Source organism: Manis javanica, chromosome 3 (assembly GCF_040802235.1).
Source record: "Manis javanica isolate MJ-LG chromosome 3, MJ_LKY, whole genome shotgun sequence".
Classification (NCBI taxonomy): domain Eukaryota; kingdom Metazoa; phylum Chordata; class Mammalia; order Pholidota; family Manidae; genus Manis; species Manis javanica.
The window spans coordinates 194,022,667-194,035,406 of NC_133158.1; the positions used below are offsets into that span (position 1 = coordinate 194,022,667).

At 40.5% G+C, this 12,740-nt stretch overlaps 1 protein-coding gene across 6 annotated transcripts in view; it reads right to left on the minus strand.

The window, feature by feature from the left end:
* The window catches only part of TMEM131L (transmembrane 131 like), a 157,708-nt gene that overhangs the window by 60,983 nt on the left and 83,985 nt on the right, over window positions 1-12,740 (minus strand). For 5 of the 6 annotated variants that reach the window (XM_073232562.1, XM_073232563.1, XM_073232559.1 and 2 more), the window contains 2 exons: window positions 1,571-1,648; window positions 1,221-1,374 (listed from right to left, as the gene is read on the minus strand). In XM_073232562.1, coding sequence (XP_073088663.1) covers window positions 1,221-1,374; window positions 1,571-1,648 — 232 coding nt within the window. The remainder of the gene's footprint in view (window positions 1-1,220; window positions 1,375-1,570; window positions 1,649-12,740) is intronic. The other variant, XM_073232560.1, reaches the window with a different exon arrangement.

The window sequence follows — 12,740 nt, forward strand, 5'->3', positions numbered from 1 at the left end:
TAATTCGCAATCACAATGTAAGTTGATCATGGGGACTGCTGAACCACTGTGTTTGAAAGCAAGATTGTATATCAATGATACTTTAATAATAATAATAATAATAATAATAATAATAAAAGACTGATGTACCAACATAGGCTCAGCTAAATGAAGAAGAGCTACCAGCAGAGAAATTCTGAGCTTAGGGTCATACTCCCCCCTCAGGATGAAACTAACCAACTGGATGGCTTCAAATAAAGCTATGTTCTCTTGTTGATTGAACAGCCCCTCATTTCCTTATTTAGATGACCAACCTTGGGAAAAATGAAACCCTCAGATCTCAAAAGAGCCTTCCTTTTACCCTCACCAACAGCAATGCTCCCCAGTGGGACAGGGGTCTTCTCTACACTGAGGTCTACCTGGCCATTCTGAGAATCACCAAAAACTATGAATCCAAGCACAGGAAAGCTCTCCCGCTAACCATCACTACTATAACCAATTCTGAGGACTGGAAAGTGAACCGTGTTTACACATTGCCAATATAAAACTATATTTGGATAACATTTCTTTCTCTGAATATGTGTGTGAATGTGTGTGTGTGCTCACACACACTTATGTACCAAAACAGTCTTGATAACCAATGGATAATACCAAACACTACAGTATAAATGCCATGGATCATGTAATGTGTGTCTCCTACAAAAGTTCTAAAAACTTAAACTGATGAACTAGGTTATTTCTGATAAGAAGGACACACATATTCAAAGATAAAAATTCACAGAAATGAACACTAAAATTCACACTACTCTAACTTGTCAGGTATCCAGGAAAAACCAGAATGCAATCAACTATTAAAAATACAAAACCCCATGATTTTATCAACTGAGCTTCTGCAAATCAGTAAAAGTGGAAGAAGAGATAGAAGACTACTTCACATACCTTGTGAAAATTTGTATTAGACGGTCATGCCTATTTAATTTGTTTACTATCTCCAGAACATCAAGAAAAATTATTCCCAAGCCAACTCAGAACAGTTAATTCTAAATTTAATTTACTCCAAAACAATACAGCCTTAAAGCAATTGCAGACTGAGAACCAGTTACTACTGTAATGTCTTAATAATGAAAACAAAAACTCTTTGTCTTGGAGTGCAATGATACAATCCACAAGTAAATACTACATAATGACATAGATTAATCCAAAATAGATTATGTGGGAAATTTTTAAAGATTCCATCTTACCTGAGGTCTCAGATTTATCTGTAGCTACATAAATAATAGAGAGATGATCTAACAAATCTTGTGTGTTTTCCTCAAATTCTTTCGAAGAGTTTTCCATTGTTACAATTATGCTCATCTTAAGCCGTAAAACATCATCTGATTCCAGGTAACAGCTCTGAGATCAGAGGGATGGAAAAAAAAGGAGAAACTCAAAAATCAAACAAACTCTATGATATGAAATTTTAGAAAAAGAAAAGCACTTTAGATAAAGGCATGTGTATTTCTGAGAATAGAATGTGCCATTTTATTTTTTATTGCTAAGCAGAGGCAGGAAGGAAATCACGATGAAAATACTAATTTTTCTACTTTACCTTTAATTGCTGACACACTTTATTATGTAAACTGCATTCCAGTTGCACCTGTAAAAGGCTAGTATTAGTGGTTTCTGCCTAAAAGAAGAAAAAAGGAGGAAATAACTTAAAAGAAGCAAAAAGCTCGATCTAGTATTAATAGTAAACAATCTATCATTTATTCATAAACAACACTTATTTATCCAGAAATGACATTTATTCATTCATTCTTCCATTCAACAAAGATTCAAATATCTGCTGGATATTTGACTAAATGCTGGATATTCTTCTATTTACTAGAAAGACACCAATGAAAAAAAGCAGAAAAATCTATTTGGTCACTGAGCTTACATTCTAATGAAAATCTTAAGTTCTCCCTTGGGCAACATGAAAATTCCTATTATGGCAATAAACAGATAAATATGTTCTAAATATATACAGGAACACTGTAGTTTGGTATTTCTTATGCTTTTCGAACATTTTGTTTCAACATAGAAGTCTACTTTTATTTTAAAGTAGGCTCACCCAGTAGTAGTTAATTAACTCATTTTGTCTGCCTTCCATCTGTAGAATGACCTTAGAAGGTATGATAGAACCACAGATCCAAATTCAACTGGCTATCATTTTTAGTATGTGGAAAAGCTATGGATGGGAGAGACAAAAGTTTTTAAGTAGAATGCAGAACTTAGTGAAGTTCAAAGACCTTGGCCACATGGGATGATATCAACATATCTTGGAGACAAAGGAATGTAAATGCAAATCCAGGGCTATAGCCATCTGGGTGTGAGGGTGGGGGCTGCATATGGTAAAGACACAGAAAAACTGAGTAATGCAGCATGTGAATCTAAAGGACCTCGGCTGTGAGATTCCTCCTTCGTCCAGTTTAATGTGTCTGACATAGTGATTATAAAAAGACACACGGCTTGGCAGTCACACTGAGAACACCAGGAAATTTCAGTAAGGTAAGAAGGCATTCCTGAAATCCTTGGCTGACTTAATTGGGGGTTAAGTATTTATTCACTCCAGGAAGATTTACCATTAAGTAGAATCACCCCAATTATATTTAATGTGTTAGATTTATAAGATTTACCTGAATTGGGTTATATAAAAACACTTTTAGCTGCTTCAGGGGTCACTCGAGCAATTAAGTACAAAATAAATAAATAAATAAAATAGATTACATTTTAAAATGCAGTAAAAATAGTTAAGGAGCTTAACCAAGCTTGTAAATGGGACCAAACATTAACCAAAGTTTCTTTTAAAAAGTAAGTGCTAGTATTTGCTAGACTTACATTGAATCATAACACGTGTAAACTCAACCTAAAATCTTAAGAACTAGATTTCTGAATTTATTTTTCTGTAAACAAGTCCCACCACCAAACAAAAACAAAAAAAGCCCAGTTCACTCAAACGGCTTTAACCAAAGCTATAAATGACCTCCTCATATCCAACTCCAAAGGAAGCTTCTCATTTTAACCTTCTGCCCCGTTTAACACCATTACTACTTGTCCTTGCTGTGGCTGTTCCCCTTCCTCTTGGGGTCCTCCCTGGTTGGTTCCTCCTCCTTCTACCCTCCATATGTGAGGGCTATTTTGGATTCTGCCTTTGGCCCTCTTCACTCTCTTCCTAGGGGAGCTCTTCGACATGCTGATGCTGCACACATTTATCTCTCCAGTTCAGACCTCTCTGCACACCCATGTCCAACCAACACCTGAGCATCTGCCTGAACCCCTAGACATGCCAAGACACCAACTTTAGCCATGTGCCTTGTCTTAGCACCATCATTCATACAATTATTTAGGCCAGAAACCTGAGAAACAACTTCACCTACTTACCTACCCTCCCCCAAATAAATCCAAAACCAAGTTATAATGATTGCACCTCCTCCACAGTAGTCCTTAAATCCATTTGCTTCTCTTCATCTGCTGCTTTCACCATAATGCCTACCAGTTGGTGAATGAAGAGAAGTGGGCACACAGCCACAAATGCTTGCTTGAAAAGGGCAAGCTTGAAACAGACAAACTAAAAATCATAAACAATGGCTATAAAATAAGAGATGATATCAAAACCTGATATGGCATGTGTTTCTGATCTGAATCTTTCAAAAAAAAAAGTTTAAAGGAAAACCCATATCAACACTTTCAACATCCGTATGTGTAATTAAGTTTTTTATCTACAATTTAACTATAGATGTTAACCTAATGAGGCAATTTTCTTCCTTAAATATCTTTTCAAAAATCAAGAGGTTAAAAGTTCAAAATTATGATTTTTGAGCGTGATTAAAAATCCCCTCTGCACAGTGATTTGATATGATTTAAAGCCCTATATTTTGTCATTCTTGGTAAATTAGTGGATGAATTTATACTTTACCACTTTAAGTAAGATTCTTCTATTAGTGCAAAGCATATGAAAAATAAACTACACTTTCATCTGTTGCAGAACATATTTCAGAATTCCACAAGGGGGAGCTCTAGCACCTCCAAAGTGCCCATGGAGCGCATCAGTTTTTCTCAAAGAGAAATTTAAATGTGTCCTTCTCAAAAGAGCAAGCCTATTGCAAGCTTGGCTGAAAGAAGGAAACCATTACCAAAACAGGAGCCACTTGGGGCAACCACACACACACTGGGATTACAAATTCTCCCTGAAGGCACCTGAGCACCCTTGTTATGACAGGAGGACATCCCCTTATCCAGGAGTGTGCCTGGGCAGATAGCAATAGGAAAACAAAAACCTACTTCTCTACTTGTGAAATCTCCCACATTACTTTAACCAAATAGTTCATGATTTTAGCTCAAAAATAAAATAATTCCTTAGTAGTTTTCACATAAAGTATACCACTTAGAAGACGGGAAGAAATACAGTCTGGGAGAGTTAAATGACTTATCAAAGGTCCTGAGGTTAACTAGAGGAAAATCAGAAAAAAATAACAGGACTTTTAACACAAGTCAGCACTTCTAAGTAAATCAAAATAGACCAAGTCAAGTCCTCCTAGGTTTAAAACCCTAAAAATTCTTCAGCATGGAAACATATATTTAAAACCATACCAAGACATGGTGCAACTGTCAAAAAAAAATAGCAGCGTTAAAACTCCTTTTTGTAATGGCTTGTATTCACATGGTTTCATGGTAAAGGGGTATAAATCTAAGTAACTGCGTGTAGGAGAGATAAAAGACCACCTTCCTGTCCTTGCTAAGAAATTGGTCTTTGTATTCCCGGCCAGAGGCAGGTGTGATTTGCGGGGATGGTGTGCAACTAAACAGGAAAGAAAATTATTGACTTAAAGTCTTAAGTCACTTTCAATAACTTTCATGAACAAGAGTAAACCATATTCTAACAAAAGTATATGAGAATCTGTAATACATTAATCCAGACAGAATGAACAAAAGACTTGAAATTATGACCTTCCCTGTAATGACCATACACAAAAACCTTTCATTTTGAAATACAACTTGTGAAATATAAAAGACTTACTTAGCTAAATCCCAATCTCACATTCTACTTTTCTTAGACACTTTGCTCCCTTTTCATATTTCAAATGCTAAAGTTTAGAGGTCCTCATAAAGGTAAATCTCTTATGCCAACATGTGTATCCACAGGGACAGACCCTGTATAAGCCATGCAGCCATCCCAACCAGTGGCCCACAAATACAGCGCTAGGTACAATACATTCTATGCAGCAAATGATTCTGCATAAAACAGGCCCTTTTTTGAGTCCCTTCCACACAACACTTGTGCTCTATAACCAAATCCCTAATGTAGTGTTTTCTGTGTAACGGCAGGCTCAGCTGAGTTACTGGTAGGCACTGCGGGTTGCTTGGCCTTAACCCTTATATTAAAAAGCAGTTATGTTTCAGCCCTCCCCATTACTACCACCATTAGATAAATTTAATCACTGAAACAACATTTACCTATGTTGCCAGACCTACTCACTAAAATATCTGTAAAAACCCAGGAACTGAAATGAGTTTTGTTTTATTTTAAAGGTAAAGGGTTTGAAGCATGTGTAGAGCATTTACCCTCATCCACATCTTCTTAGAAAAGGCAGCATTGCCAAGTGGCTTTGCAGTCAATACAGGTTCAAGATAAAACCCCAGCATAAAAAACCCTGGGAATATTCCCTCCCCTCCCCAAGACTCAAGCTTCCTCTTCTTTAAATGGAGTTCATGAGTTCACCTCCATTACAGCATTAAATGAGATACACATGCCAACTGCAGGACACAGAGTAGGCCTGCAAAGGGGAGCATTACTACATATATTTGTTCATTCACAATGAATGCAGCAAAATTAGTAAAATTACACAGTAAATAAACTGAATGCTTCTGGAAAGCATTTTTCCCACATCAAAGTAGGAAACCCCTCTTCCCCATTCCTTTGGTTTCTAACAGAAGGGATTTTATTTCTTAAGCACTTCAAAGTCTTCTGTCTTATTTCACATTTGGTTCAGAACCCAAGAAAAAAGTGTCCGTTATTCTACACGACCTTCCACCCTCCTGAAATGTGCCAACAACTCTTGACAGACAAAAAGCAATTTGGAGAACAAATTAACACTTAGATATTGAGACCTTTGTTTGGCTGGATGATCAAGTGGCTCCATGGTCCGTGTTGTGCAACACCCTAGCTCTTAACTATTACAGCCTGGGCTGGAAGTTTCAGGATGGCCGTGTGGGATTTTCACCTTGGTAGGTCATGCACCATATGGTGGCTCTATCCAAAGACAAGCAGCTATTTTTATACAATTGGATGCTGCTGGGTCTTAAGCAAATGGCAAGTGGATCCTGAAGGCCGGGCACTCAGGTCTTGAACCTGGGCCCAGGCTCAGCGAAAGTTCAGGCTTTATGTTGCAGGCGGCTGTAGCCTGACCCTGAGCAACGTGAGCACAGCTTTAACCTCGCAGCTGGCATGGCCACGGCAAGGACTAGGCTAGGAAAGAAAGCTTGGTGTAGTGGAAACAGTAGGGCACTTCCTCAAACAATTAAAAATAGGATTACCATATGATGCAGCAATTCCACTTCTAGGTATATGCCCAAAAATGAGAGCAAGGACCCAGACAGATATTTGTACATCCATACTTACAGCAGCATTATGCACAGTGGTCAAAAGGTGGAAACAATCCAAAATCTATTGATGAATGAATGAACTAAGCAAGGTATATAGACACAAAGGGATGTTAATTCAGTTTGAAAAGGGAAGGAATTCTGACGCGTGCTACCACATGGATGAAACTGGGAAACATTATGATAAGTGAAACAAACCAGACATAAATATGGAGCTAAAATGACAAATTTTACACTGTGTATATTTCACCAGTAGAAAAGAAAAAGAGAGAAGGGAGAAAGAAAAAGAAAAAGTGGTCCCAGTCAGGGCTCTCCTTTATTTAGAGAAAGCTTCCAGAGCTCTCTTTTTATAGCTGCTGCTTTTATAGCCAGATCTTGAAGAAACTGTTGAGTCCAACTCTAGGCAGGCAGTAGAGACAGGCTGCTCTGAAGTCTGTTCCTTTTTATGCATTAGCTTCCCAACTAGAGTAGGAGCTGCGAAATTCATATGGTCCACGGACTCAAAAGTTCCTCCTTAACTCACTGGCTCTAAATTTAGCAATCATCTAAATGCTGTCACTTTTGACGTTCAAGAGCCAAAGTGACAGATACATAGACAGGTGGCAGATTTTCTAAATAAAGATACAATAAGAATATCCTCATTCAGGAGATATACTCTGATCTTGGGTTAAGTCAGAGAAGCAATCTTACAAAATCACTGCATGCACAAAGAAGGCAAACACGAAGGTCTGTCCTTGGCACAATCAGGCTTCCAATGGAAATCAAAGAGGCGCTAGGAGGTTAGAGACACATGCATTAGTCTTGCTATCAGGACAAGAGGACCAAAAACAAAAAAGGGAAGGCAGACTGATGAAGCGGGAAGAAGGGAGGCCTCCCCTTAGGAAAATGGCTGACATCTCAGGGAACTAGACAGAGCTGGAATAGACAAGGAAACCTTCAAAGTCCAGTTAACAGACAGAAAGAGAGACAGGGTAGCCTGGGCTCTAAGTGAAATGAAAGAGATACACCTTTGTGCTTATAGGAGCTTAACAAATCCAGTAAAGGTAGACAAGCGAGATCTCAGCAGACTGGAATTGCTCCCCAAAAAGGAACCAGGATTCAGTTCTTGGAACAACACAGAAGCACACTTCTAATGCCGGGTACAGAATCTATAGTAAGAGCAATTACTGTAGAAGACTGAGATAGCTATGGCCAGGGTTACACTGGCCAGGCTTCTGAGGCAGAGACCAGGAAGATGAGAGCAGAATGCTCACAGCATTATCAGGTGGAGACATGTTAATTCCAACATGTTCAAGAACTTAATGGAACTAGGACTCAGTCTAGAAGAAAGCAAAGCAAGAGGAAACCCATTAAGGGGAACCAGGCAGGACAAGACAGACTAACCTCAGACCTGATTTAGAGGTAGGTCTGATAGGAAAATATCGCCTCTGTTAAAAGTATCTGATGAAGAGGGGAGGGGAGGGGAAGAGAAGAGAAGAGAAGAGAAGGGAAGGGAAGGGAAGGGAAGGGAAGGGAAGGGAAGGGAAGGGAAGGGAAGGGAAGGGAAGGGAAGGGAGGGGAGGGGAGGGGAGGGGAGGGGAGGGGAGGGGAGGGGAGGGGAGGGGAGGGGAGGGGAGGGGAGGGGAGAGGAGAGGAGAGGAGAGGAGAGAAGAGAAGAGAAGAGAAGAGAAGAGAAGAGAAGAGAAGAGAAGAGAAGAGAAGAGAAGAGAAGAGAAGAGAAGAGAAGAGAAGAGAAGAGAAGAGAAGAGAAGAGAAGAGAAGAGAAGAGAAAAGAGAAAAGAGAGCAGAGCAGAAGATCTGTTTGAACAAGAGATGCTTTCAGCAGACCCAGACCTTAGTCATTTTATCTCTCTGGCTTTGAGAAAACTCACAAGAAACTATTGAAAGGAAAAAAAGAGAGACCAAAAAGTAAAGGGAAGAGTGAAAAAATGAATGCACCAATTCCAGCAATCAATAGTAGCTTGCACTTGCTAAAGAAAGAAAGAGACCAACAAGAAAAGTTGGTTATGTAATGAGAAAATCAACTGAGCCTTCCTGATAGGATGAGGGGACAGGAAAAGACAAGCACATCCTGGAAGCATAGCCCATGACTGCAGAGAAAGAAGGGGCCCAACACAGGGCCAAGGTGCTATCCCCACTAGGCCCCATGCTTCCAAAGTGCAAACAGTGGCTCCCCTCCAGAAATCTGCTGAGAACAAATGCTCCACTTGAGATAAGTGGGGTGAAAGGGGAGACTTCCCTCAGGACTAGGTTCTGAAAGTCTCCTGAGTCCATAGTTAGAGGCGAAGGAAACCAGAGTGTGCACAGATCTCCACATCCCTGACCACAGCCACTGCAGATGCTCCAGCCCTAAACAGAGCTTCCCCACATTCAGCCAGCAGTGCCAGAAACTAGGGCTCGGTGCAGAAAGAAGAAAGACACGCTACTGACTCTGTTGCCGCCACTGCCAAGTGCTGACTGAGGGACGGCCAAGCATCTCAGGCGCTGCTCCCTTAGAGAGCATGGCATGCACAGGCGACTCCCCCCCCAACCCCGAAGGTCCCAAATTAGTCTCCTGACCTGCAATCCCTCCCCATCAAGTTTACAGTGGCACAAATGGAAGCTGAAACCAAGACGATGCTCTCTCGGTCCCCCATCCTTCTCTTAACAGGAAGTACTGAGGAAGTTTTGCTTAGAATTAGTGCCTTGAGGGCTGGGAAGTGGGGAGTGGTAGACAGAAGGTTGATAATCTGATATTCTTCCGTGTCTTATTAAGATTCTGGATTCAAGTGAGGCTCAAGAGAGACTCAGTACTGAACTACTGTAACCTCTGAAATTCTGGGCAAGCCACACACATTCTAGAGAGACGAAGCCCAGGCTGTAGCTGCCAAAGGCTCCCCAGCTGCACTTGGGCTTGGGGAACCTCTCTGGCTAGGACAAAAAAAGAAAGGGAAGGAGAGGGGAGAAGAAGGAACAAACTGGGGAGGACTTCAAATTCTTTATATGTTAACTCACAGGCCAAGATAATATGATACGGGACTACAGCAGGCTTCAACTTTCATGTCTTGCCAGAGGACTGAATCTCTGAATTTTAAAGTTCTCTATGAATTGCATAATAGGAGAGACTTTATATTCAAAATGTGTTCTTTAAGTGATGAGTGCAGTTTAATTAAGTGCCAAGTACTAGTTAGTTCTAAGCTATTTACACGTATTAATGTATTCAATAGCTACAGCAGTCCTGGGAGGTAGTGATAGTATTACCTATCTGACAGGTGAACAGGGACACAAGGTTAGGTACCTTGGCCAAGGTCTCTCAGAACCAAGATTTTCTCCCAGCTGCTCAGGGTTTAGAATTCACCTTCTTATTCACTAAATTATGCATCTCTATGGGGGCATTCTTACATGGCTGGTATTTTTTTATTTGAGTATTTTAACTCTTATTTGACCCCACCACAAAAAAAAGCTCTGATAAGCTGTATAGTTTATAAGACTTGAAAAGCATTGGGGATGGGAAACATGAGAATATGAACTTTCAACCTTGGGTAATAGTGTGGCTTTGGAACAGGTTATTAATGAATTATTCTAACCCACCTCAGAGCTTTCTAGGGGTAAACTCAGCAGTGCTCCCCAGCAGTCCAAGGAGGATCAACAAAAGCAGGGGCTTTGGTTCGACTGGGGGGAGAAGCAGACTCCAGAAGACTGGGGCAAGCCACTGGAAGTGGCTGATCTCCCTGTCTGAGAGGGAGGGCCCCAGGCTTGCTAACAGGTCAGCGCAGTGGGTCAGGCCTGGTATAAGGGGAGGATTCTCTTTCCCTAATGACTCCTGTCCTTTTGCCCCAACTCTTCACCTCCACCCACGGAGGCAGAGGGAGTTGCCTGGTGGTGGGTCCCCTGCAGCGAGCAGCAGTGAGGACGGTGGGGGTTATCCAACCAGCTGGTTTCTTTTCTCTTCCTCTCTATGCCCTGGGGAGGGATGTCCTTCAGACTCAAGCCTCCCTCCCTGCAGGCCACCCCAGCTGACCCTGCAGCGCAGGGGTAGGACCTCTGGTGCTCTCACTTCAGCTAATGTAGGAGAACGGGACTTGATCAATTACTTATCAATTAGTTCTCTAGCTCCTGATTCTCATATATCAAGGCCAGGAAGAGAGAGTATTTATTGGGCATCTTTAAGAACCACAACAGAAGTTTCTAGAATATTCTAACATAATGTTTGAAAGAAGTCAAAAAAGATTCATGTCCCATAACTTCATAAGTAGCTAAGATCATAATGTCTTCCTTTTTAAAAATCATCTATTCAATCATCAAGCATTTATTTACTACTCATTATATGACCAGACTGTGCCAGGGGATAAGAAAACAAATATTAAGATATGATTCCTGCTCTTAAGGAGCTTATAATCTTAGCAAAAGAAAACACATCCATAGAAACAAAAACTTTTGAGTGCTGTAATTGCTACTATAGAGTTCTCACAGGGTATTTCAGGAAGGATCTACTTAATTCTTCTGGGAGACAAAAAAGAGACAAAGCAAGAAGTGAGTTAAAAGAAGGACTATGAAACTGTTCTAGAACACTGTTCTGACTGGATAAGAGAGCAGAGATTTTAGAGAAGCAAATAGGGGAGTGGAGGGGAGGTTACTCCACTGGCTCTGCAAATAAAGAGGGAAAAGGGAAAAAGAAACAGCCCCCAACACATCTAGGTCTCGCTCCCTCTTGTCTTTACCACGCTCCTTCCCTCCACCCACCAACCCTGCGTCCGCTTCCCAAGTTCCCACTCCACTGAATCATTTCCACTTGAGGCTCCAATGAAAAAAAGAAAATCTAAGCAATCTCCATGCTTTTAAAGACTATATTAAGAGGTAGGAAGCGGAAAAGTAGGTAATGGCATATATTTATCTAATATGTAGTAATACATTCCGGAGTCTGATGGCCTCCCATTTTTATGTAAAAAATATCAAACAATGTTTATCGTGCAAATAAATGTTTTAAATACATTACTGATTACAAACAGATTTGTAGTTCTCAGTATTATACTCAGAAAATCTGCTTATTTCACTGAGCTAAGTAAGACAGTCAAGCAAACAGGACGCTGTAGAGGCCTTCAGCCTTTCCCTTTTCTCTATTTTCTACCTCCAAATTCTAGGTCAGACTTGTGCAACTTACTTGTTAGTGAGAAATCTGCCCTTTTCTCTTTGGTCAAACTGTACAAGAAAACACTTTCCTCTTCCCCTCCCTGCCCTGATTTTACAGCTTCATTTCCAGATTGCCACATTGGACTGACGGATCAGCACCTCGGGAGGCAAGTCGCAGGAAAACAACCTGACCTCCCGCCACCAGCAGGCACAGCTCCACCCAGGCCTGGCAGTGCGGCCCTGGCCCAACACCTGTCCGGGCCAGGCAGGCACAAGGGCCAGACATCACACTCCAAAAGCAAACGCTGTACCAGTCTTAAAAGGTTAGGAACTCCTGGTCTGACATGTATTAGATATAACACAGAATACCCAGAAATAATCTCTCCATTACACAATGATACTGTGGCAGAGAGAACCCCTCAGCTTGCACACACACACTCTCAGAAGAAGAAAAAACACTGATCCGAGATGACAAAACAGTCAACAATCCCGGGTACCTTTGCTGAGTCTGACTGTGGTCTTGTGGCTTCCTTCCAATTTTTCACTTCCCTGGTTCCCTGTGTTTTCTAATAATTGAATTATAATTTCTTACACTCACCATCTCCCTTTGAGACAATTCAATAATATGATACTATGTGAGAACATTCACACACTCCCCTTTATGGGGTGGGAATTTGTATTAGGGGTTTTCCTGTAACTTGAAAACCTCTCTGGTTTTCCTGTGTTGCATTATTCCATTTTTAACAATAAACATTATTTTACAATGATTCTAATAATGGTAAGTTCTTTTAAATCTCTGAGACAAATCTATTGCTGTAACGACCCTATATGCCAGATTCTGAGACAATATCAATTTCAAATATTGTTTTGCTCAAATAAATCACTGAAACACTCTTCAAATCTCAATTGTTTATCCAAAATGGCACTGAAGAGAACATTAAAAAATAAATTCTCTTACTTTTTCTAAGCCTAACACAACTATGTTTACATGTTATATCCCACCATTTATTTTATAGTTACAATCATAC